A 24978-nucleotide genomic window follows, 5' to 3' on the forward strand; every position below is an offset into this window, starting at 1 on the left:
TTCATAATGATGCTAAAATGATTTCCATTGACTTGGAAGGAAGCACTGAAAGGGAGCAACATACTTTTAATTAAAAGGTACTTATGTAAAACACCATATACATTTTTTGAAATAAAATTATTTAATAGTAAATCATATATAAAATGACCATATTCAAAGAAGCAAACAAAAAGTATCATATATGTTCCGATTTTCCCAAAAGTATCATATATGTTCTGTTGTTTATTAGGGTCGTATTTGACTAAGTGACTCTGGAAATCTGAATCACTTCATTTGGAAGAAATAGTCACACGAAGTGATAAAAAGAGAAAATATTTCCTGAAGCTAAATCCCACTTTTTCACCAAAATGGTTAAACACCTCTCTCTTCCAGTTTACTGCTCAGAATTTCAAAAGCTGGAGATGCATGGATATTAAGAGTGTTCCCTTGTAGTCTTAATTCTAACTCACATACAGGCTAACAATCAAGTCATGTTATTTAATCCTCTACCCTTAGTCTTCTCGTCACTGAAATAGGGTCACAGTGTAGGCATTATTGAAATGGGGATGTGTGTGAAAGATCAGACAAAGTGGGTGAGAACAGTCAGTTACTGCCTCTAATCCCTTACCGCACATCTGGTGGTCTTTTGAATCTGTCAGACAACTGTAAAACTATTTTGTGTGACTTCCTCAATAAATCACCAACATTGGAAAATAACCTCTTTGTTATTCAAGTCCTTATTAATCCTGCCAGGACATATCAATTATATTCTTGCCCCTCCAAGACCCCCTCATTGACACCTCTTTTCTCTGTTTTTTTACCTTTGTAAATTAGAACCACCATCCTCCAAATTGGCCATTATCTCTCTATTCCTTCCTCTGTCCTCATTTCCATATCTAAACATTTACCTCCTCACTTTTTCTCCTCTAGCCCTTTTATTCTCTTCTCTATCATGACCAGTATTTGGATTTTCATCATTTCTCTCCTGAAATTGGCAGGGGTCTCTTAGAAGATATCTCCTATCATCCTACTGTAACCAGAATTATCTTCTTATAGAACAGATCAAATTATGTCACTCCTGTCCCTCAACAAAAGCTCTTATGGCTCTCATTGCATATGAAATAAAGATTTCTAAGCACAATTTCCATGGTCTCCAAAGTCTGGCCCTAGCCTAACTCTCCATCCTGTGCGAGTATTATTCTCCTACCATCTTCCATTTCCACCAAATAAGCTGTCGCTCTCTCCTGCCTTCTCCTTTTCTGGAATGGCTTTCCTTTTGTGGGTAGCTCATCCTATTTTAAAGGCTCAAATCAAATGCAAAGATTTGGTGATTCAAGCAGACTCTAGGATTTCTTGTGCCTTACTTTAAATATTCTTTTTGTACCTCTAAGGTATTTCCCCTTATCTCTGTTATTCTATCATGTACTTATGTCTCCCTACAACACTATAAGCTCTTTAGTGCAGGACCTTGTCTGTGTACCCACTCTGACCCTCAGAACCTGGTCCTTTAATTTAAAGATGGAAAACATTATTTTTGGAGTGAAGGAAAAGGCCTTAGCATGAACAGTTGAACGTAAGCATGAGTATTGTCACTTCCACTTATGTCCAACTCTGCCCAAATTTCATTACTGCGCTGCTAAAGGCAGTGCCACGCTCAGTCATATGGGTCATTTATTCATGGGCTCCGTTATTCTCTCACAGTACATAATAATCTAAGGGATTTTCAAAGAATTTTCAGAGGTGTTATACTACTTAAAAAGTTTTTGACACATTTCTGCTCTTGAACATTTTTCAATGTATTGGTTCCACCACTAAGTAATTAATTCACTGCTTACTTTTTAGAGAAATTTGGATCCACTAAAGGCACTATAGCCCCATTTAAATAACTTAAATAATTTGAAAGTAGAAACAATACAACCTCCATAAGAGTAGGGCCTATGTCGGTTTTGCTTGCTACTACAAGTAAAAGAGTATATTTTCAAAGAGAAATAAACTTTTGAGCCTTATTGTGTAATATCACTTTTTTAAAAATCTTAAGAGTTTTGTTGCAGTGTGGAATTATACAATTATGATTTTCCACACATGGGGGGACTTGGAGTGAGGGAAATGGAAAAACCATAGAAATTGTTTAGTATAGAAACTAATAACCTTTTCTTAAAGGTTGAAAGTATTCCAGACCCCCCTTTCCCCCCATTGATCCCCTCCACCCCACCCCCAGCAGGCCTTCACCACATTATTATCTATATTCATGGGTTATGCATGTATGCATATAAATTCTTGGGTTAATCTCTTCCTGTCCCCCTCCCTTCAAAGAATATGATGAGAAACATTATAGATTTGCCCTCACATATAAACATAAGCCTTTGCATATAATTTCAAATGCAGGACTTGTGGACCCCAGGTAGGGAATCCAAATATTTCATCAAAAACAGTTGACCAACAATGACATCAGAAACTAAGAGGGGATGGAATTAAAAAGGTAGAATGACAAGAATAAGAACTTGTTCTTTAGGGGGTCACTCTTAAGGGAACTAGGAAGCTGGGCACTGCTTGCTGGGATTGAACCTTTGCCTGCTCCTGGGTGTGATGTGAGTGTGAGTCAGCTCCATCTTAAAGGTCCAAGAGTTGAAAATAAAAGCACATCTTCCCATGACCCTGTCCGGAGGAAGAACTTAATGCTTCCTCTGTGGTACCCAGGGGAGGACCGTGACCCTCATTCAGCCATAGCTATTTTCAGGGAGCCATGGATCCACTGTCTTGGGTCCACAAAGTCGGTTGCTGGGTTAGAGGGTAGAGAATGAGTTTCAGGAAACTGTTGTCAGCAGTGAATCGTAAGGAAGCCACACATAGAGGGGGAAGATGGAGCCAGAAAACCCAGAGGCTAATGGTATCTGTTAATTTTAAGGGTCATGTTCGCAGTCCTTATTCATTCATTCTTTCCTTCAACTAGTGCTTTTATTGTGCAACTATTTTGAATCAGGATTGTGCTAGGGCTTCGTATGTAGCAGCAAGAAAAACAGACATTGGTCTTACTCTGATGGCACTTGCAATCTATTAAGGGAGACAGATGACAGACAAGTTTGACCTGTTTTGTTTTTTTAAAGCCAAATATATAGCCATAGAATTTGTTAAGGGTCATGAAGGATGAGATCAGAAGTCAGCAATAGTGGGTAATATGCTGGTGCAGAGGAGGAGGACTTACGTCCTACGCAGAATGCAGGGAAGGCTTTCAGAATGCAGGAAGTTGACACTAAACTGAAACCTGAAGGATGAGAAGAAACTGTCCCCAAGATGCAAGGTGGGGATCAGGGAGAGAGTGCGCAAAGACCCCACACAAGAAAAGGCTTGATGTAGGTGAAGAGTGAAAAAACGCCAGGATGGCTTAGGATGGATTGAGACTATGGTGAAATTGGAAAGGGAGGCTTGTCAGCAATGGAAAGGAGCTAGGATTTTATCTGAAGTTAATTTTATTTACAAAGTGATTAAACAGGAAAGAAAGATAGATGAATTTGTGTTTTTAATGACCACTTGGGCTATTCTGTAGAGAAAAATGCTAGACTAGAGGTGGGACATAAGATATAGGAGATGGGGTTAGGAGACTATGATATTAATCTCCTTGTATGGAGGATGGTAGAGCATGGGTGGAGGGGAGGGAAGAGCTTGAGGGATAGGGTGCATGCAAAAACAACAGAGGCTGGTGACCGCTTGAACATGGGGGTGAGGAGCGAGAATGATAGCCAGGTGTGATGCTTCTGAAGATCAGTGGGTGACGGTGTCTGTCTTTGTCCTTTGGGGCTTGCTATACAAAGTACCACAGACTGGGTGGTTTATAAACAGCAGAAACTTACTGCTCACAGTGTGGTGACTCGAAGTCCAAGAACTTGGTGCTACCATAATCAGAATGAGGGCCTTCGTTCAGGTTACAAGCTTCTCAGATCCTCACATGGAAGAGACAAGGACACTAATCTCAGACAAGAGTTCTCTGCCTTCATGACCTAATGACACACTAAAGCCCCCACCTCCTAACACCATTACACTGGGCTTTGGGATACCAGCATGCAAAAGAAATTTAAAAGTTAAATATTGTTTTTAAAATTTCTCTCTAAATCTTCCCAGATTTATGCTGCATTGCTTCAAGGCATTTTTAAAAAATTCTTTGAAGCATGCATGCAATTGAATTAATCTTGGTTATGGTATTTACAGTATTTGAATATCAGAAAAGCCAATTACAAAGTTCATTTGCTCAAAATAAATGCTATTTATCCATAGACTTATTGGAATAATTTGCCAGGTTAGAGTTGGAGATTGTGGGAAAGGGTCAGAATGTATAAACTGCAATCAAACAGAGAGAAATGTAGGCCTGTGCTCGGACCACCGGGAGACTCTCACGTGTTCTGGAGGTCAGACTCTCTTTGTGCCCCGCGTGCCTTACACGTTTTCCATCAGGCATAAGGTTCCTCACTCTCTTTCCATGACCTCCAAGATGTCCTGAGCCCACCACAGTCCTTCAGCCGCTCTCCTAGTCCAGCTCCACTCCCGATGGCCATGGCTCTTCCAGGACCTACCTTTGTTGTGTTCCTTAGCTTCTGTCCCTGTGAGTCTGAGGAGAGGGGATTCCTTGTAGAGCAGTGATGGCGAACCTTTTGAGCTCGGCGTGTCAGCATTTTGAAAAACCCTAACTTAACTGTGGTTCCGTGTCACATATAGAAATTTTTTGATATTTGCAACCATAGTAAAACAAAGACTTATATTTTTGATATGTATTTTATATATTTAAATGCCATTTAACAAAGAAAAATCAACCAAAAAAATGAGTTCGCGTGTCACCTCTGACACGCGTGTCATAGGTTCGCCATCACTGTTGTAGAGTATCCTGGGAACCTGCAATACGAACTTTAAATACCAAGAATACTAGTATACTTGACACTAATTAGGACATGGCTGTTCAGCCACATTGGAAGAGAGAGAAAAAGGGATCAGAAAAGGATTCATTCCTTGGCTTCTGAGTTGTGGTGTAACTCTTTTCTTTTCCACATTATTTTAGGGAGAAAATCCATTACATTCGGACTGAGGGTAATAATGGGCTGGAAAAGTTGTCCTGTGATGCAGATCTAGTTATTTTGCTGAGGTAAGAAGCTAAGCCTGGAGCAATTCTGGAAAACCTGCCCTGGGCAGTTCTTCACTACACCCAGCTGGAACACTCACCATTTGCTCTCGAGGTTTCTAGTGACCGGGGCTGAAAAGAGCCTTCTTTACATTTACAGTTCAGGTAGCAAGAGCTGAATATAGTACTTGATAGAGACTTCGTTGTAGTGTTAATTAGGGTTTAAAATAACAGAAAAAAAATAACACAGAATTTGCGTGCTAGGATGTGCCTATCTCTTTTTTTTTCTTTATTGATTAAGGTATTACATATGTGTCCTTATCCCCCCATTGTGCCTATCTTTTAAATACTATGTAGTATGCTGAATGTGAGTGTTTTTGTTGCTTTGTGAGGACTGTAGCTGCTATTACGCTAATTCATGAGTACTCTCATGGACAGAGAATAAACTCTTTTTTTTTTCTTTGCAGTCTCTTTGAAGAAGAGATTATGTCCTACATCCCCCTGCAAGCTGCCTTCCACCCAGGGTACAGCTTCTCTCCCCGCTGTTCACCCTGCTCCTCACCTCAGAACTCCCCAGGTAACTTGAGAAGCTGGCAGGGTATCTCCTGTAAGTGGCCACCTGTGTTTCTACCAGATGATGGTGAAAGAAGGACGGTTGTATGCTTGTCTGTCTCTCTGCCACCTGTTTTTGTAATGCCCCGAGACTTGAATGCATTTTACATTTCAAATGGTTTGAATTTTTTTTTTTTTGCAAAACCAGGATTTCATGATATGTATAAATTATGTGAAATTCAAATTTCAATGCCTATAAATAAAATTTTAGTGGAACCCAATCATACTGGTTTAAGTATTTTTAATGGCAACAGCAGGTGTGAGCAGTAGTGACAGAGACCATATGGCCCCAAAACCCTAAATGATTTACTATCTGTCTGCCAGACCCCTGCTCTAAATTTCTATTACATTCCAAATGCATTCTATAAGAACTTAAAAGGGACCCAGCCAGTGTAGCTCAGTTGTTGAGCATCAACCTATGAACCAGGAGGTCACGGTCCGATTCCTGGTCAGGGCATATACCTGGGTTGCAGGCTCCATCCCCAGTATGGTGCAAGAGGCAGCCGATCAATGATTCTCTCTCACCATTGATATTTCTATCTCTCTCTTCCTCTCCTTTCCTCTCTGAAATCAATTAAAGTATATATTTTTTTAATTTAAAAGGGAAGAGCCCTTTATGAAACCTTCATCCTTATGACTCAGAATGTTAATAGATATCAATTTGGGCAACTTTTCTCATGTTGTAAAGAAGTTACTAGGATATATAAAGAAGATGCTAGGTTAGTAGGGACCACCATACATCCCCAGGAAGATGCCAAAGAGTTTTCTTACATGGTATGAAATGGTTCCCCTGGAGTTTTTTTTATGTATTAGAATGTATTTACTCATGATACAAAAAATCTTTGTTGATATTTTTTCATTCCCAATGAGGAAATATATATTAGACTGTTTATTGAAAAAGGAAGATACTATTTTCTATGTTCATCAAAACAATTAAGTAAAAACCATACCCCCAAACATGACCAGATATTGGAGACTTTCCCCCCATTTGTTAGTTAGCATTATCACATTGTTGCGGGTATCAGGGGTAACCCAATTTTTATATGACTTTAAAAGTAAAGGAAGTTAGTTTGAAATATCTGGTAACTTTTTATCTCACAACCTCAAGAGTCAGAGTCCAAGTTTGGCTTCTGAAGTGGATGGAGAAGTTCAGAAGAGAAACAGAATTTAGCAAAATGCTCTGTCCCTCAAAAAGGGTGTGACAGTATCACGCAATGCTGCTATAGTCGCTAAAACTAGAATATTTTTTGGTTTGGCTCCTCCAAGTCATGTCACTTGAAACTCTCTTAGAGGTGTTTTTGTTCACTGTTAAACTCGGTTTTTAAGTCAGTATCTCTCTGTTGTTACTTCCTCCAAACAAGTGTACCAATGACATTGTTGAAGAAATGCCTAATGCAGTGATGGCGAACCTTTTGAGCTCGGCGTGTCAGCATTTTGAAAAATCCTAACTTAACTCTGGTGCCATGTCACATATAGAAATTTTTTGATATTTGAAACCATAGTAAAACAAAGACTTATATTTTTGATATTTATTTTATATATTTAAATGCCATTTCACAAAGAAAAATCAAATCAAAAAATTGAGTTTGCGTGTCACCTCTGACACGCGTGTCATAGGTTCGCCATCACTGGCCTAATGCTGCTACCCCTGACTTACAATGTGATTGAGGTGCCATGACCTGGGGAAGGTGGAGCAGAGCTTTGTCAGAGCCAGAAGGATCGTCTCCAGTGTGCACAGGGTGACTTACTTTTGGGGAGCAGAGCCTTCCATTGGGAGAAGCTGTTGGTGTAGATCAGTGGTCGGCAAACTGCTGCTCGCAAGCCACATGCGGCTCTTTGGCCCCTTGAGTATGGCTCTTCCACAAAATACCACGTGCGGGCGCGCACGTACCGTGCGATTGAAACTTTGTGGCCCATGCGCAGAAGTCGGTATTTTGTGAGAGCCACACTCAGGGGCCAAAGAGCCGCATGTGGCTCACGAGCCGCAGTTTGCCAACCACTGGTCTAGATGATGATCTGCCATTTTGTTGTAGAGATTGTCCCAGTCTTGTGACCTGTCTACACTTTGGTCCAAACTTTGGCAATTGGAGTGTGATTTTAACATCACTATATGTGAGAGATACCAAATTGGGAATGGAAAAAGAAGAGACAATAAAGAGTGATTTGCTAAATGAGATATATTTGGATAACTTTTATAAAAAGACTCAACTTTCCTGATACAGATATTACTGATGCCATGAATCCAAGCACTCATCCAGTTCATTTTGTCAGAGTACTTCATTATCTATCCTCTTGGTTTTGACGATGGGGTCCTAGATTATGTAATCCAAATATAGTGATATTAAGTTTTACAATTCCCATTTTCTAGACTCTTATGAAATGTACCTGGATGCTACAGAGATTCAGAATCATAGATACTTATGCCAACATACTTTGCAAAATGCATGACCATGGGGATAATGGTAGTACCAGCAATAATAAAAGATATTTGTCTTTCTCTGACTGGCTTATTTCTCTTAGCATATTAATCTCCAGGTACCTCCATGCTATCTCAAAGGGTAATAGATCCTTCAATTTTAGAGAAATACAACATATGCCTCATTAGAGTTACAACCACTTCTTATAATATAGTGACTTGCAAAAAAAGTTTAATCTAGTTTTGTTTATGTTGTTTTAGATTATTTAAGTGCAATTAAGCCAAGAAATACGCTCATCAAAGAATTTATAAGAGAATTATAACTTGAAATGTAGTGGAAGACATAAATATTTCTTGTCAGCAGAATTTTTTCTGCATTATATTATTTCTACTTTTTGTAAAAGTAATTGAAGGAATAATGGAAATTAAGGGAAACTTCTTGGAGAAAAAAATATGAAGACACATGAATATGCCTCTGGTTGGCCCTTCCTCTACCGCTGCTCTATGTGTTTGTTCTTTGACAAACAGTGTTGACTCTCAGCCCATGTACTTCTCTCTGCAGGTTTACAGAGAGCCAGTGCAAGAGCCCCTTCGCCCTATCGGAGAGACTTTGAGGCCAAGCTCCGTAATTTCTACCGGAAACTGGAAGCCAAAGGGTTTGGTCAGGGTCCAGGGAAAATTAAGTAAGTGCTCTAGTACTTGACACTGAATTCAGAGCTTTTTTAATCTTTTTCTCCTTTATACCTTTGTAATATTATTTTGGAAATTGGATACCATGGTGTGGTAAAAGTTATTTTCATAATAAAGAGAAAGAAAAAATTTATGAAGTTAAGAAGAAAGGAAAACGGAAGTTAAGAAATTGAAAAGGAGGCAGAAAGGGACGAGAAGGGCCAGAAAGAAAAAACAGTAAATTTCAGACAAAAGCATATGTAAAGTCAATGGTAGACCTTTTCAGAAAACAATGAATCTTGATCTAAATTTAAAAAATCGTATATTTCTTTACTTTTTCTTGGGACACATCATTTAACTCATTAGTCAAATTCATGGGCTCTTTGTAACTTTGTAATAGGAGGCTAAGTAAAAGGTGTGGGTTTTTCTCCTTCTGGGTTTTGTGTTTTTGTTTTGTTTTTGAAAACCCAAACCCAAACTCAGGAATCCAATTGAAAAGATTTTTTTTAATTGATCAAAAAAACAAAAGTAGTCCAATAGGATGGAATGTATAATAATAAAAGCATAATATGCTAATTAGACCGGACAGCTGAACAACCTTCTGGATGTCATTCCGGACGAAGCTGCAGCAGCAGAGGCAGAGGCAGAGGCAGTTAGGGGCGATCAGGCAGACAGACGAGTGGTTAGGGGTGACCAGGCAGGCAGATGAGTGGTTAGGAGTCATCAGGCAGGCAGGCGAGTGGTTAGTGGTGATCAGGCAGGCAAGCAGAGTGGTTAGGGGCGATCAGGAGGGCAGGCAGGTGAGCAGTTAGGAGCCAGTGGTCCCGGATTGTGAGAGGGTGCAGGCTGGGCTGAGGGACCCTCCCCTCCGTGCACTAATATTGTGCATCGAGCCTCTAGTCTGATTATAAAAGCATACACGTTGTCTTTGTGCTGTCAATGGTTTAAAAAGAGTGTTTTTTAAAAGTCCATCTCTCCACTGATGGAATCTGCACATTCATAGAGAGTCTAGGGAATGAGACCTGGGCCCTCATGACTCACCTAGAATAATGTCCAATGGCAGAGCTTCGATTCACTACTCATCACCCACGTGGCCTTTACTCCTGCCTAGGCTCATCATTCGCCGGGATCACTTATTGGAAGGAACCTTCAATCAGGTGATGGCCTATTCCCGGAAAGAGCTGCAGCGAAACAAACTCTACGTCACCTTTGTTGGAGAAGAGGGGTGAGGCACCAGTAGTTTTATGCAGACACTTCAATGTGGTGGACCAAGCCCCTGGATCTTGGGTGATTTTTCTCAAAAAGAAGCAGAGTGGCTCTAAGCCTTTGCCCCAAAGTGATTCCAATTGTGGCCTTCTAGGAGGTCTTTCTCCAGGTATTGCCAAGCTTGAGATTTCATGTTCTTTAAAAGCCTAAGATTAGTGACAGGTACTAGAGTCTGAGGTACATGATCAAAGTAGAAACCAAAACTACTGGATCTTTGCTTTTTCAAGTGGTGTACACTTTTGAGTATCTGATCAAAAAACTCTTCCTCCTAAAGTGCACCTATACAACTATAGACCAAATTTGTTATATGATTTGAGTGACTTCATGGAAAATCATTTCAACCATAGAGGGCAAACCCACCTCAGAGGGCATATCAGAATGAACTTGGAAACTTTTTAATTCACCCATATGCACATATGTGCACATACACACACTGTCACAGGAAATTCTCTTGTGCCTCTCCCAACAAAGTCTTTGTTTTTAATGGGCCAGCTGTGTATTTTATTGATATATAATTTAAAAAACAAAAAAGAGGAAAGGTTAAGGAACATTGCCGTAAGAGTTCACTTATGGAAATCTGAGTAGGAACGTCCCCAAACCAGTGACCACATCCTCATTTTTCTATGGCAAATTAATACTTCCGTTGGCTTCCACTCAAAAGATCCAAGGCTGCTCTTGACATTCCCCAGCACTGACTCTGAAAACGCACACGAGCTCCCAGACAGAGGTGAGTCCCCTGCTTCCTGTTCATAATAGATTCCCGCGCCTCTGCTTCCTCCGCAGCCTGGATTACAGTGGTCCTTCGCGAGAGTTCTTCTTCCTTTTGTCTCAGGAGCTCTTCAACCCTTACTACGGACTCTTTGAGTATTCTGCAAATGATACCTACACGGTGCAAATCAGTCCCATGTCTGCATTTGTGGAAAACCATCTAGAATGGTAAGATCTAGAATTTTTGCTTTCTTATGTTTGAAAGTTTTAGTCTATCTTAGTCAGAGGGCAACAGTTTTTAGAGCAGTGGGCCAGATAGAATGAGGGGTGATGAGAGTGAATAGCAAAGCACTAGAAAGAAGACTTTCTGTTAGTTTTAATCCAGAATACAAAATAAATACTAAAGACACTGCAACTTTAATGACCACTTCAAATTTACGTAAGAAACAGTAATTGCCTTCTGAGTGCACTTAGGTAAGTACACATAGGTCCTAAATGTTGATAATTCTACTAAAATTAGGAGTCCCCAGTGGAGGCTCCTTGGAGATATATATTGGTTTGAAATTCTTTGACACTTGTACACTTTTGGACCAATAGCTTTAGCACTGTGGACTTCAGCTTCTATATCTTATTGTAAAATAAAGCTGTTGGGTCACATGATCTCTACGTGTTGTTCTGACTCAAAAATCCAGTTATCTCTTTGGTTTTCCATACAGTCTATAGGGGAGATACTTCAAGTATTAGAAGCCTCCAGAAATCTGCATGGGAAATGAAGTATGCATGCACTTTCTTGCTGTGTCTCCACAACACCTGATTTGAAAATTACCCCTGCTCTCACTGCAGGAGTTCCAGGACTTCATAAAGAAATGAGTCCTGAAAATTGCTAGTGTGATTGTTGTGACATTGTTTACTTATGATATGTTGCAATGGCTGCTAGTGATGGGAGTTTCTGAGGTAATACCTGGGCCTACTGGACTTACAGGCCAAATTCCTGTATTTTGGTTTTGTAGCATCAAATAACCCACCTCTTCCAAGGTGTGTAGCTTTTGCCATGCCAGCTCTCTTCAAATAGGCTCATCTCTGTAGTTTTTGAGCTGAGGTAGGAATGAGTCTACATCAAGCATTTGACACAAGTGATAAAACAAAAGTTGTCCTTCTCCTGTCATTTCTTTTTCTGTCACTCTCAATAAAGTGATGAAGAAACCTATGAGACAGAAACACAAAGACAGGAAGTCAGAGCAGGCAAGATATTGCGAGGGAATTGATGACCCTGAGAATTGAATGCCAGCTCTTACTTAGGTCACATTTAGACAGGGTTAGAGAGTGCTATACCCAATATAAGAATACATATATACACAAATTATACTTAATATAATCCCTCAGTTATCTCTTAATTTGTGAGCATGAAATTTAAGATGGCGTCATCGAGGCCATGAATTGGAATCTGTAACCGAAAAAGAAATATTTTCATCAAATATCATACCATATAGGACTATGCTAGATGTTGTGGGGATACCTTTACTAATTTAGCAATTATAAATTAAGCACATACTATATGCTGGGAGGATACAAAGATGAAATGAGTAGGATCTCTTCCCTGAAAGAGGTGTAGTAGGAAGAACACATAAATGAACCAATAATTATAATACAAAACCATAAGTCACCCCAATAAATTCAATAAGGAAAAAAGCTCCCAACAAACAATGTCCTGGACTGGATGATTTCACAGGTAAATTTTACAAAACAGTCAAAGAAAATCTAACACCTATCCATCTCACACTACTTCAAAAATGTCAAGAGGAGAAAAGATTCCAAAGCTTATTTTATGAGGCCAGTATTATCCTAATACCAAAACCAAAAAAAGACACCACAAAGAAAGAAAATCATAGCCCAATATCTCTGATGAATATAAACGCTAGTATCCTCAACAAAATATTAGCAAAATGGATCCAGCTGTACATTAAAAAGATCATACACCATGACCAAGTGTGATTTACTCAGAGATGCAAGGTTGGTACAATATCTGCAAATTAACATGATACACCATATAAACAAAAAGAGATAAAAATTACATGATCATGTAAATAGATGCAATAAAAGCATTTGATAAAATCCAACACCCATCTATAATAATAAAAGCATAATATGCTCATTAGACCGGACAGCTGAATGACCTTCTGGACGAAGCCAGGATACAAGGGCCAAGGCAGCCACGGCGGCTGCAAGGGCTGAGCCCTTTGCAAGAATTTCATGCATCAGGCCTCTAGTTTATAGTAATCACTCTCGGCAAAGTGGGACTAGAGAAAACATACCTCAGTGTAATAAAGGCCATATATGACAAATTCACAACCCACATCATATTCAATGGGGAAAAATTAAAAGCATTTCCTTTAAGATCAGCAAAGTGACAGAGAGTGCACTTCCAACACTCTTATTCAACGTAGCACTGGAAGTCCTAGCCAGAACAACCAGACAGTAAGAAAAAATAAATGGTACCCAAATTGGAAAGGAAGAAGTAAAACGGCCATTATTTGCAGATGATATGATACTGTATGTAGAGCACCCTAAAGACTACCCCAAAAAGCTATTAGACTTAATAAATGAATTCGGCAAAATAGCAAGATACAAAATTAACATCCAGATATACACTGATGTTCATATTTCACAGATGCACAACATATTCCAAAAATGCATATGAAACAAAAATAACACCAAAGAGGCACAGCAATCTTGAGAAAAAGGAGCGAAGTTGGATGGATTATAGTTTTGGATCTCAAATTATACTACATAGCCATTGTAATCAAAACAGCCTGATACTGGCACAAGAGCAGGCATATACTAGTAGATCAATGCACAGAGACCCCAGAAACTGACCCATGCCATTATGGTAAATTAATATTTGACAAAGGAGGCAAAGCATACAATGGAGTAAAGACAGTCACTTCAATAAGTGGTGTTCGGAAAATTAGACAGGTACATGGGGAAAAAATGCTTCTATACCAACTTACACCATACACAGGAATAAACTCAAAATGGATGAAAGACTTCAATGTAAGTTGCGAAACAATAAAAATAGGCAGTAAAATCTCAGACATCTCATGTAGCAGGATTTTCACTCATACACCTCCTAGGGGAAGACAAACAAAGGGAAAAATAAACAAGTGGGACTATATTAAACTAAAATGTTTCTGTACAACAAAGGAAACCATCCACAAAATTAAAAGGGAACCCACTATATGGGAAAGTGTATTCACCGCTGGAGGCTCCGCTGTTGACTACCACAGTGTGATTCTGTGTAATTCTTCCCACTGACCTTGAGCTCAACTGTACCTGTATTAGACACACATTAACCTCAGGTGGTTTCTCCGGATGCTTCAGGAGGTAAGGATGCCTGGTCTAGAAGACTTTCCATGGCCTTGGGTTTAGGTCTTCCTCAGGGTCAATGTGGGCTGTTTGTCCATAATTCCCCTTCACCAGTGCTTTTCTTCTCTTGGCTTCTTATACTCTCAGGTCTGAAAAGAAGCTCCTGGCAAAATTACTCCATTCTGGTAACTGAGGGCGAGAAGAGTTCCTTTAGTACACACCAAGCACATAGGTATTGTTTATGGTAAAGCGTAAGGAGGAGAATGTGCCTTCCATGTGTCACCAATTGATTCCTTCGGTAGCTTCAGATGAGTGCTATAAAGAAACACATCAAGTAAAAGTACAAATTAACATATTTAACCATGTAAATTTCCACCTGCCCTTAAATCTCCACCTTGTTTGTGTTCTAGGTTCAGGTTTAGTGGTCGTATCCTAGGCCTGGCTCTGATTCATCAGTACCTTCTCGACGCCTTCTTCACAAGGCCCTTCTATAAGGCGCTCCTGAGACTGTAAGTGTATTGCAAACCAGAGTCCATCTGGCCGCACCTGCAGGACAACAGGTGCTGGTCTCCCTAGTCCCTCTAGCCCTTTTGTCCCTATTTTGCCTAACAATTCCTATTAAATTTATGGTAGTTTATTTTTCTGAGTCCTTAGATATCACATAAACCTTTTAGTACAAAAAAAAAGGCATTTGGAGATGTTATGCAAGCATAGTGGAAGCCTATTATTATGTAATGGATATGAATTAGTTTTCATAAATAATTATAGTTTGCATAAATAATTACATTTTATTAAATTACTAAGTAGTATTGATCTGTCTAAAACTTAGATGTTTTTAAATAATACTTTTCTCCAATTGCCATGGAGAGTTCATGTGTCAATAATTATTTTTATTATTGTAGATATTTTAATATTTTGTTTTTAAAAGAGTAAAAGATACATAAGTATATTCAAAAGTATCACATTGTTAGAACAAGTCTGTGTTGTTTTAGCCAGGAGTGGCATAAAGACATTTTGAAATGAGGTCTGGACAGCCGTTTGTTTTACCTTTCTCCCTTTGACTGGACGCAGGCCCTGTGATTTAAGTGACCTGGAATATTTGGATGAGGAATTCCACCAGAGCTTGCAATGGATGAAGGACAACAACATCACAGATATCCTAGACCTCACTTTCACTGTTAATGAAGAGGTTTTTGGACAGGTTTGTAAGATGTGGGGCTTAGAAAAGAGATTTTGATTTTTATTGTGAAAAATTAACATAACATAAAATTTACCATTTTAACAACTTTTAAGTGTATAGTTCAATATTGTTAAGAATATTGACATTGTTGTGCAACTATCCCCAGAACTTTTTCTTTTTCTTTTTAAAAAAACTTTATTGTTCAAACTATTACAAATGTCTTTCCCGCCCCCCCGACCCCCCACCCCCCACACAGTTGACCCCTTCTACCCCACTCCCTCCCTCCTCCCCAGGCCTTCCCCACACTAATGTTTGTCCACGGACTATGCATATATGCATATAAGTTCTTTGTTTAGGCTCTTCACGTTCTCCCCTCCTCTTCTGAAATACATCATCTTGCAAACCTGATATAGTACCCATTAAACAATTCCCCATTTCTCCTTCTTCCCTGCACCTTATAAGCAAAAGTCTACATTTTATTTTTATGAATTTGGCTATACTAGATAACTCATATAAGTAGAATCATAAAGTATTTTTATTTTTGTCACTGACTCATTTAATTTGGCATAATGTCCTCAAGGTTCATCCATGTTATACATGTGAAAGTATTTTCTTCTTTTGTAGGACTGGATAACATTCCACTTTGTGTGTGTGTGTGTGTGTGTGTGTGTATTACATTTTGTTTATTGATTCATCTGTTGACAGACACTTGAGTTGCTTCTACCTTTTGACTACTGTGAATAATGCTGCTATGAACATAGGTGTACAAATATCCGTTTGAGTCTCTGCTTTTAATTCTTTTGGATATATCCCCAGAAGTGAGATTGCTGGATTATATAGTAACTAGAGGCCCAGTGCACAGATTCATACATCTGGCTGAAACCAGCTCTCCAACATCCCCTGAGGGGTCCCAGATTGCAAGAGGGTGCAGGCCAGGCTGAGGGACCCCCACTGGTGCATGATCAGGGCCGGGGCAGAACCACAGGAGGGCTCCAGGGTGTGTCCGGCCCATCTTGCCCAGTCCCCATCGGCTGGACTCCTACCAGTTGGAGCATCTGCCTCCTGGTGGTCAGTGTGTGTCATAGCAACTGGTCAAATGGTCAAATGAACAGTCAGACACTTAGCATATTGGGCTTTTATTATATAGGATGATATAGTAATGGGATTTGATTTTTGAAGTAGAAAACAAGAAATTTTGTTTATTCAAAATTTAATTCTTTGAGCACTACATTTCTTTAATATTTTTATTGATTTCAGAAAGGAAGGAAGAGGGGGAGAGAGAGATAGAAACATCAATAATGAGAGGGAATTACTGATTGGATGCCTCCTGCACACCCCCTACTGAGGATCGAGCCGGCAACCCAGGCATGTGCCCTTGACTGGAATCGAACCCAAGACCCTTTAGTTCGCAGGCCAACATTCTATCCACTGAGCCAAACCGGCTAGGGCTGAGCACTGCATTCTCTAAAAGGCTGCCCATATCTTTTCCCTTCTTTTTCTCATTATGACATGGATCTGCTTTATAGAGTTTTTGAAAACCAAGTATGATAATTGATTAAAAAGCATTTTTGTAAAGTGTGTAATAATATTTAAGATATTTCTGTTATTTGTGCAGCTACAAAAATTTTATAGCTAACATCTAGATATTTATCCACCAAAATTTATATTTCCATACTATTTAAATAAAGCTTCCCATTTGTTTTCCACCAGCATTTATGTAACACTGAATCTTCAGTGTTACAGTTTTATCAGGCTAACTATAGCCTGAGCAGATTTAATAATTAAAGTTTTCAGAATATCATTGACCAGAGACCCAAAGAGCCCATGACATGTGGTAATTTGTAATAACGTTGTTTTGAAAATTAAGTGAGGATACTTTATAAGTAACTTGCATGAATATGGACAATGTGCTGAGTCTACGGATGGGAGTTATCCACTGAACCTTGCAGTCCACACGGCACCCACATTTCAATCAAGAATCTTGAATAGGTCCTAGAAAATGTCAATATTCTGTTTTATTTGTATAAACACACCTCTGAAGAATACTCATTTACATTTTTAAGGAAAAAATATTCTTCCTACAACTATGAAAAGCACATTTAAATATGTTCAAAAATATATGATTCACTTTCCTGCCCTGCCATGTACTAGATTAATGTGTAAAATATGCTGTTTCTTGTGCATAATTACTTTTTGCCCAACCTTTACATTTGCTCTACAGTGGAGGGTAAATTTGTAAAATAAATGCAACCTCTTAGAAAATTGTGTTAAGACAACTGGGTAGCAATAATAACATTTTTTAAGTTAGAATTCTAACTTAAGTCATTACACTAAAATAAACTCCCGGAGGGTTCCAGCCAAGATGGCAGCATGGTACTTGCCTCCTCCCACAACCACGTCAAAACTACAACAAAACTACAGAACAGACATCATTCAGAACTGCCTGAAATCGAGCTAAATGGAAGTCTTGATTGCTATTGGCCCATTTGTGTGTGGAGTCGACCCTCAGGCTTGCTGACTGAGATCAACCCCATCCATAGTGTAGGAGTTGCTGTACGGGTGCTGGCCACACAAAGCAGCATGTTTTCACACCTGGTACACCAGGGCCACACAATGCCTCAACAGTTGGTGTTGGTGTGTCAGGTGTGAAAACATACACCTGGCCTGAGCATGTTCTAAAGAAGTGATGGCAAACCTATGACACGCATGTCAGAGGTGACACGCGAACTCATTTTTTTGGTTGATTTTTCTTTGTTAAATGGCATTTAAATATATAAAATAAATATCAAAAATATAAGTCTTTGTTTTACTATGGTTTCAAATATCAAAAAATTTCTATATGTGACACAGCACCAGAGTTAAGTGAGGGTTTTTCAAAATGCTGACATGCCGAGCTCAAAAGGTTCGCCATCACTGTTCTAGAGCCTGTCAAGATCTCCCTTTGAATACACCACTTGTGAAGCTAATTGGGTCCTGCCTTGATGTTGTCTAAAACTGGCCACTGGGAGTGTTGGTTCTGGAGTTTCTCTGGAGGGAGTCTGATTTGGGCTGATGTCAAACGCTGCTTGTCACTAGGCCTACGCAATTCCTTTGGCGCAGTCTTGATATGGCTTTTTCCTGGTAATCCTTGCTTGTAAGACTTCTGTTCAGCTAATCTTCAGTTGGTTATTCAGGTTAATTTTTCTAGATTTTAGTTATAAATCCAGTTTGGTCCTGGGAGGTGGTGAGTGTAATATCCACCTAGTCTGCCGCCACCTTGGATCTCCTGCCCATAACTTTTCTTGATGATTCAAACTTGTCCTAACAAACATGCGTCACCATACTAAGTGGCAATGTCATTCTCTGTTTTTTTCCTCAAGGTCAAGCTGTCATTCTTCAGTCACTATTTTATCTGTCTCTAAAAACTGTCTGCTCCACCTATGCTATTTTGCTTCCAATTATTTTTAGAGAGAGTGGGAGGGAGGAGGAGAAACAGAAAGAAACATCGATGTTAGAGAGACACATCGATTGGTTGCTTCCTGCATAACTGAGGTGTGTGCCCTTGACCGGAATCGAACTCCGAACCCTTAAGTCCCCAGGCCGATTTTCTATCCACTAAGCCAAACTAGCTAGGGCCAGAATCTTTTTAGTAACTTCCAGGAAAAGAAAATAAGTAAGGAAGCATTAACACTGAACTGATGTGAAGAGGACTTTATGTATCGAGTTCATCCACCTAAACTTTGTATGTCTGACTGTGAGCTTAGGTAATAAGCATCACAATCTTTCCGTTTTCCTACAAGGTAACAGAAAGGGAGTTAAAATCTGGAGGAGCCAACACCCAGGTGACGGAAAAGAACAAGAAGGAGTACATCGAGAGGATGGTGAAGTGGCGGGTGGAGCGTGGTGTGGTGCAGCAGACGGAGGCCCTGGTGCGGGGCTTTTATGAGGTAAGGCCCAGGCCTGACTGAAGAGGGCAGGGCTCTGGCCAAAGCCTTCACCGCTGGACACAGCTGGTGAGGCAAAGGGAGAAGAAAGACCCAAGGCAGGCAAAGGGCTCAGCTCTACTCACCAGAGTGCAAGGTGGATCAATGAGAGGTCAGAGTTCCCTGGGACACCCAACTCTTCTGGCAGATTAAAAAATGCTCTCACAGAATTGGTGTTGGTGTGGCCCTGGTGTGCCAGGTGTGAAAACATGCAGCATCTCCTGTCAAGATAATGTGCATGTTGCACTTCCTTTCATTCAGTGAAATTAAGATAAAAGAAGTGAAGTCGTTGGCAGGCACTGTCCACTCTGGCTAGATTTTTTCTTTGTTACAGTGCCACTTTGTGTCATATAATGAATGCCAAGGTTGTAAATCAAGGGGACAATGACAGCTGCTAGCCTTTCTGTGCACCAAAAATTGGCATCCTCAAACTTTTCCAGTTTAAAAACAAGAGGCTGTAAATGTTTTTTCAGGGCTTGGGTCTTCTTTCCCTGCCATAGTGAAGTACAGTATGGGTCACTGGCTCATCCACCACTGGTTTGGTTAAAGATGGTACCCAGTATAGATGTTCAATTGTGCCTGGTACATATGACCAGGAGACAGAAAGCCAGAGTTCAGAACCCTAACAAAGCAGGTGCTCCCAGATCTTTGAATAAGGGAGAACGGACGTGAGGGGGGAAAGGAAAGAAAAATATAATGCTTTTAGTGCTCGTTCCTAGGAAATAAGTTATAGTTTGATGTGGAAGAGAAGATACTTTTTAAGTGAAGTGGTAATACTAATAGCTATTGAGTCACTTCAAAGTGATTTAGACCTTTATGTCTTTAAAATGCAAATTTACTTGAAAATTTAAATGTGACTAGGAAAGTCAAGTCAGGTTTGTTCATAACATCATTGGGGTGGGGCAGTATCAGAGGTAGTGAAAAGCATGGGGCCTTTTTAAAAAAAATATATTTTTTTATTGATTTCAGAGAGGAAGGGAGAGGGAGAGAGAGAAAGAAACATCAATGAGGAGACAGAATCATTGATGGGCTGCCTCCTGCATGCCCCACACTGGGGATCGAGCCTGCAACCTGGGCATATGCCCAAGCTGGGAATCAAACCATGATCTCTTGGTTCATAGGTCAACGCTCAACCACTGAGCCACGCCAGCTGGGCGGGCCAACATGGGACCTGTTTTGATTCCCAGTTTATGAATGGTTTGTATTTCAAAATGTGTAAGTCACAATAATAGCACACTGAAAAAAAAAGTTGTAAATGATGATCAGTTTCCCAGCTTAAACAACAGAAATAATAACAATGAATAGAACTTTCCATGTGGTTGGACCCGTACACTGAAGCCTAATCTGTATTTCAGGTCATAGACTCTAGGCTTGTCTCCGTGTTCGATGCCAGGGAACTGGAGCTGGTGATAGCTGGCACAGCAGAAATCGACCTAAATGACTGGCGGAATAACACCGAGTACCGGGGAGGTGAGCTGGCGGGGCTTGCGATGATACAGCTATCACAGATACAAGTCATCAGTTTTTTAAAAATGTTTGAGGTGAAATTGACATAATAAATTCACCATTTTAAAGTAAGCAATGCAATGGCATTTACAGTGTTCACAGTGCTGCTCAACCATCACTTTCAGCTAGTTCCAAAACATTTCCATTATCCCGAAAGGAAACCTGTACTCACAAAGCAGTTGCTCCCCATTTTTCACCGACCCTGGCAACCATCAATGTGCATTCTGTATCTATGATTTTACCTATTCTGAATATTTTACATAAATAGAGTCATTTTTGTAAATAGGTCTTTTTGTGGAGATATATATATATATATATATATATATATATATATATATCCCATATATATTTATAATATAAATATAAAGGAATACATATATCTATGTATGTCATCACTTTTTGAAGACGACAAAAACTCGCTCATACTTTAATACATGTGTACTCATTCAGGTTCTTCTATATGCCTTCCTCCATCTTCCAACCTGAACCTTCCTCAGCTGACAGTAATCCGTCTCTGGCCTAACTCAGAGCAGGTTCATCAGGGGATACCATCATCCATGAGCCAGCCCCTGAGCTGGGTTGCATGCTGGCAGGGAATTGTGTCCCACTTCCTATAGAATTGGCACCATCTCTACCTCAGTCCTTGTTTGCTACACCAGTTCTGTGGTCTCTCCAAAACCAATTTCTAATCCCTCCTAACTATTCACCTTCACACTGCCAAACTAGCCTTTCTGGAACATTATTTTCATCATGCTACTTCCCTACCCACAAAACAAGCTCCTTATTATTTATAGATTTCTTTGACCATTTCAGTTTGAAAACCCTTTCTTCATGTAACATATTACAGAGAAACCCCAATCAATACAATAGAGAGAGAGAGAGAGAGAGAGAGAGAGAGAGAGAGAGAGAGAGAGAGCGCACAGGGGGCCTGCCATCTCGGGCTATCTTATCTCCCCAATGCACTCAGCCATGAGAAGCCTTTGTAGAACTCGAGGCCTTTCTTATTCTGGTAGGAAAACCACTGACCTAAGATATCAAGTCAAGATGTCTCTTTCTGGCTGGTAAGGACCTCTAACTCCCCCAGCAGGTTTCCTTTCCGTCCTCACCAGATCCCTGTCTATGCCAGTCGGCTTGCTCTGTCCTCCATATTTCTTCCTCATCCTTGTTATTCTTTATTTCCCCCTCCAGAAATGTTCTCCTCTTCCCTCCACTCATACAAAGCCTTCACGTATTTAAATCACACCTTCTTTTTTATGAAGGTTTTCTTGCTTCTACCCCATTCTACATTGATTTCTCCCACCTTTGAATGTCTCTTGCATTTGAAGTCAGCAGCAAATTATTTACCTTAAGTAATTGATCCAAGCTTTGTCTCTCACCTGTACTGTGAGAGGGGCTCCATACTTCTTCCATGGGCCCAACTCATCTCAGCCCATGGTTGGCCTGAGCGCAGCTGCTCCAGGGGTAGGTATCAATGGCTGCTGGAGAGCCCAGCATCTTCCATTAACCAAGCTTGCCCTTTACCTCCAGCCTTTCTTAAGTCCTAGACTCTTCCATGGTATGTAGTTACCAAGATCTGACATCAGAAAAACAGAAAATAAAATAAAAGAGTGTATTCATAGACGGTTTTGTCTCTTAAGGATCCTAATGATCTCTACTAAGTCTAGTCATTCCTTGTCTACATTTATATAAGGCAGGAAATGACTGATGGATTCCCAAACATCTCTAAGAACATCTCTCAGAACATCTGATCATTTTTATAAAGTGGGTACTTTCTAAATCTGCTTTTGTTTTTAAAATTGACCAATTACACAAATTGTTTTAGACTTACCTACAGGCCATTACTACAGAAATCAGCAGATCAAAAGCAGCTATTTCGTTCTTACCACACCTGATGTGTATTTCATCTCTCCATTCCCTCCCCTCCTTCCTCTTTTTTCTACTTCCTCTCATTCTCTCTCTTTTTGCTCCATTCAGGTTACCATGATGGGCATCTTGTGATCCGCTGGTTCTGGGCCGCGGTGGAGCACTTCAATAATGAGCAGAGGTTAAGATTACTTCAGTTCGTCACAGGAACATCAAGCGTGCCCTATGAAGGCTTCGCGGCCCTTCGAGGAAGCAATGGGCTTCGGCGTTTCTGCATAGAGAAATGGGGGAAAATTACATCTCTACCCAGGTATGAGGCTTTTGCCACTTCAGGAAACCTGCTAAAGAGAGCAGAGTATACTTTTTTATTTGAGCTTGGGTGATCATCCTTTAGCATAGAATTCTTTTCTGGAACACTAAGTATTGATATATGAATTACTAGAGGCCCGGTGCACAGATTCATGCACCGGTAGGGTCCCTCGGCCTGGCCTCCGGGGATCAGGCCAAAACCGGCTCTCTGACATCCCCCAAGGGGTCCTGGATTGTGAGAGGGCAGTTCTCGGGTGACGCACCCCAGAATATCGGGCTCCCTCCTCTCTGGTTCCAGGTGCGTCACCCGAGAACTGCAGCTGCCAAGTCACTGCAGCTCGGCAGGTCCTGCGTTGAGCATCTGCCCCCTGGTCAGTGTGCATCATAGCTACCAGTCAGAGCGTCTGCCCCCTGGTGGTCATTGCACATCATAGCTTCCGGTCGGATGGTCAGATGGTCACTTAGGCTTTTATATATATATTGAAGATTAGTGAAAGGTGCAGGTAAGAAGTCTCTGGGAGGTTAATTTAGACCATATTCTTAATGGTTTTTTAATGATTGATGGTATTTGGGCTATAATATCATGGTCCATGTATCAGTTGTGGGAAACTTTCCAATCTGTGTGTAGCCCAATCAATTTAAAGAGGAATGTCTCCCCCTGGCAAGGTTGCAGGCTCAATTTCCAATAAGGGACATGCAGGAAGCAGCCCATTGATGTTTCTGTCTCTTTCACCCTCTCCCTTCCTCTCTCTCTCTAAAAGCAATGAAAACCTTTTTTTAAAAAAGAGGAATGTCTTACCTGTTGGCAAGGGGTGTGGGGGAGAAGAGGCTAGAAGCCCAAAGTTACTCTTCCCAGCTCTGTGTATGTACTTCACAACATATCACTTGATATTCTCTGTAGGGTACTTGCTCAAATGTTGCAAATTTTTTTAGTATGCTTTAAGACATGTGAGGATAGGACCACGTATATCTCAGGTCTCTAAGGTGACTTCTATACAGTAAGATATTGTGGGCCTTGGCTGAGTGGCTCAAAGTTGCTTGGAGCATCCTCCCATACACCAAAAGGATTCCCAGTCTGGGTTCAGTCCCCAATAGGGGCTTTTATGGGAGGCAACCAATCTCTCTCTCTCTCTCTCTCTCTCTCTCTCAAATCAATAAAACATCTTCAAGTGAGGATTTTTTTTTAAGATATTGAGGAACTTATTGTGAAATAAATGCAGAAAGGGAGGTTCTAAGGATCCAGGTAATTTAACAGAATGAATTTCTTTTAACATGAGTTTTAATGCCAACACTTCCTGAGTCTTTTCTATGCCACATTGAGTAGCATAAACCTGGTCAGTGAAATAAGAAGCAGTAAAAAGATACTTCTGTATAGGTACTATTATAATAAATACTGCCCAACAAACAGAAGAAAAGATTGATCCATATTATTTTCTTGTACTGATATTTTCTAATCATTAAAGATTCACATTAAAGTCAGCTCTATTTCTACATGGCTTCCCAAAATACCTTTGCTGGGTTCCTGTTATGGAAGGATTTACTGAACTATTATTTTCATAGCCTTCTCAGATTTGACATTCCCAGAATGTCCTGAAGACAATTCTGCAATTTCCATGTATTAGGAGGCCCAGAAAACAGGATTCATACCTAGCTGAGTAATAACAGCCTAAAGCTTTGGTGCAGTGTTCGTCCCTGGATTTACCCACAGAGTTCAGCGGACCCTCACTGTTCATTTGCATGGTTCTGCTGATAGTTGGACCTACTGAATTAAGTCTGGCAAGAAAATAAGCCCATAAGGGCAAGATTTCCATTTGTCTATTTTAATAATAGATTTGTAGGCTGCAGTCATCGGGAAACATTCTGCTATGGTTTTAGAGAAATGAGATTGAGTCGCCATTTGTTGATAGCTTACCCCCATAATGCACCTTGAGGAGGGCTGAGATACAAGGTACCTGCCCAAAGGGGCTTACAGTCTAGGGAGGAAAAGAGCCTGATAGTAAGACATCATAATACAAGGTAGAATCAGAGGGGCACTAAGAAG

The 24978-nt window shown here is 40.2% G+C and overlaps 1 protein-coding gene across 1 annotated transcript in view; it reads left to right on the forward strand.

The window, feature by feature from the left end:
- Positions 1-24978, forward strand: part of HECW1 (HECT, C2 and WW domain containing E3 ubiquitin protein ligase 1) — a 106596-nt gene that overhangs the window by 76595 nt on the left and 5023 nt on the right. Inside the window, exons 18-27 of the mRNA XM_081102094.1 lie at positions 5024-5107; positions 5551-5660; positions 8674-8794; positions 9892-10005; positions 10830-10982; positions 14528-14626; positions 15189-15318; positions 19077-19223; positions 20615-20729; positions 22740-22938. Of these exons, the coding sequence (XP_080958220.1) occupies positions 5024-5107; positions 5551-5660; positions 8674-8794; positions 9892-10005; positions 10830-10982; positions 14528-14626; positions 15189-15318; positions 19077-19223; positions 20615-20729; positions 22740-22938 (1272 nt within the window). The remainder of the gene's footprint in view (positions 1-5023; positions 5108-5550; positions 5661-8673; positions 8795-9891; positions 10006-10829; positions 10983-14527; positions 14627-15188; positions 15319-19076; positions 19224-20614; positions 20730-22739; positions 22939-24978) is intronic.

Source organism: Myotis nattereri (genome assembly GCF_964212035.1).
Source record: "Myotis nattereri genome assembly, chromosome: 11".
Taxonomy (NCBI): domain Eukaryota; kingdom Metazoa; phylum Chordata; class Mammalia; order Chiroptera; family Vespertilionidae; genus Myotis; species Myotis nattereri.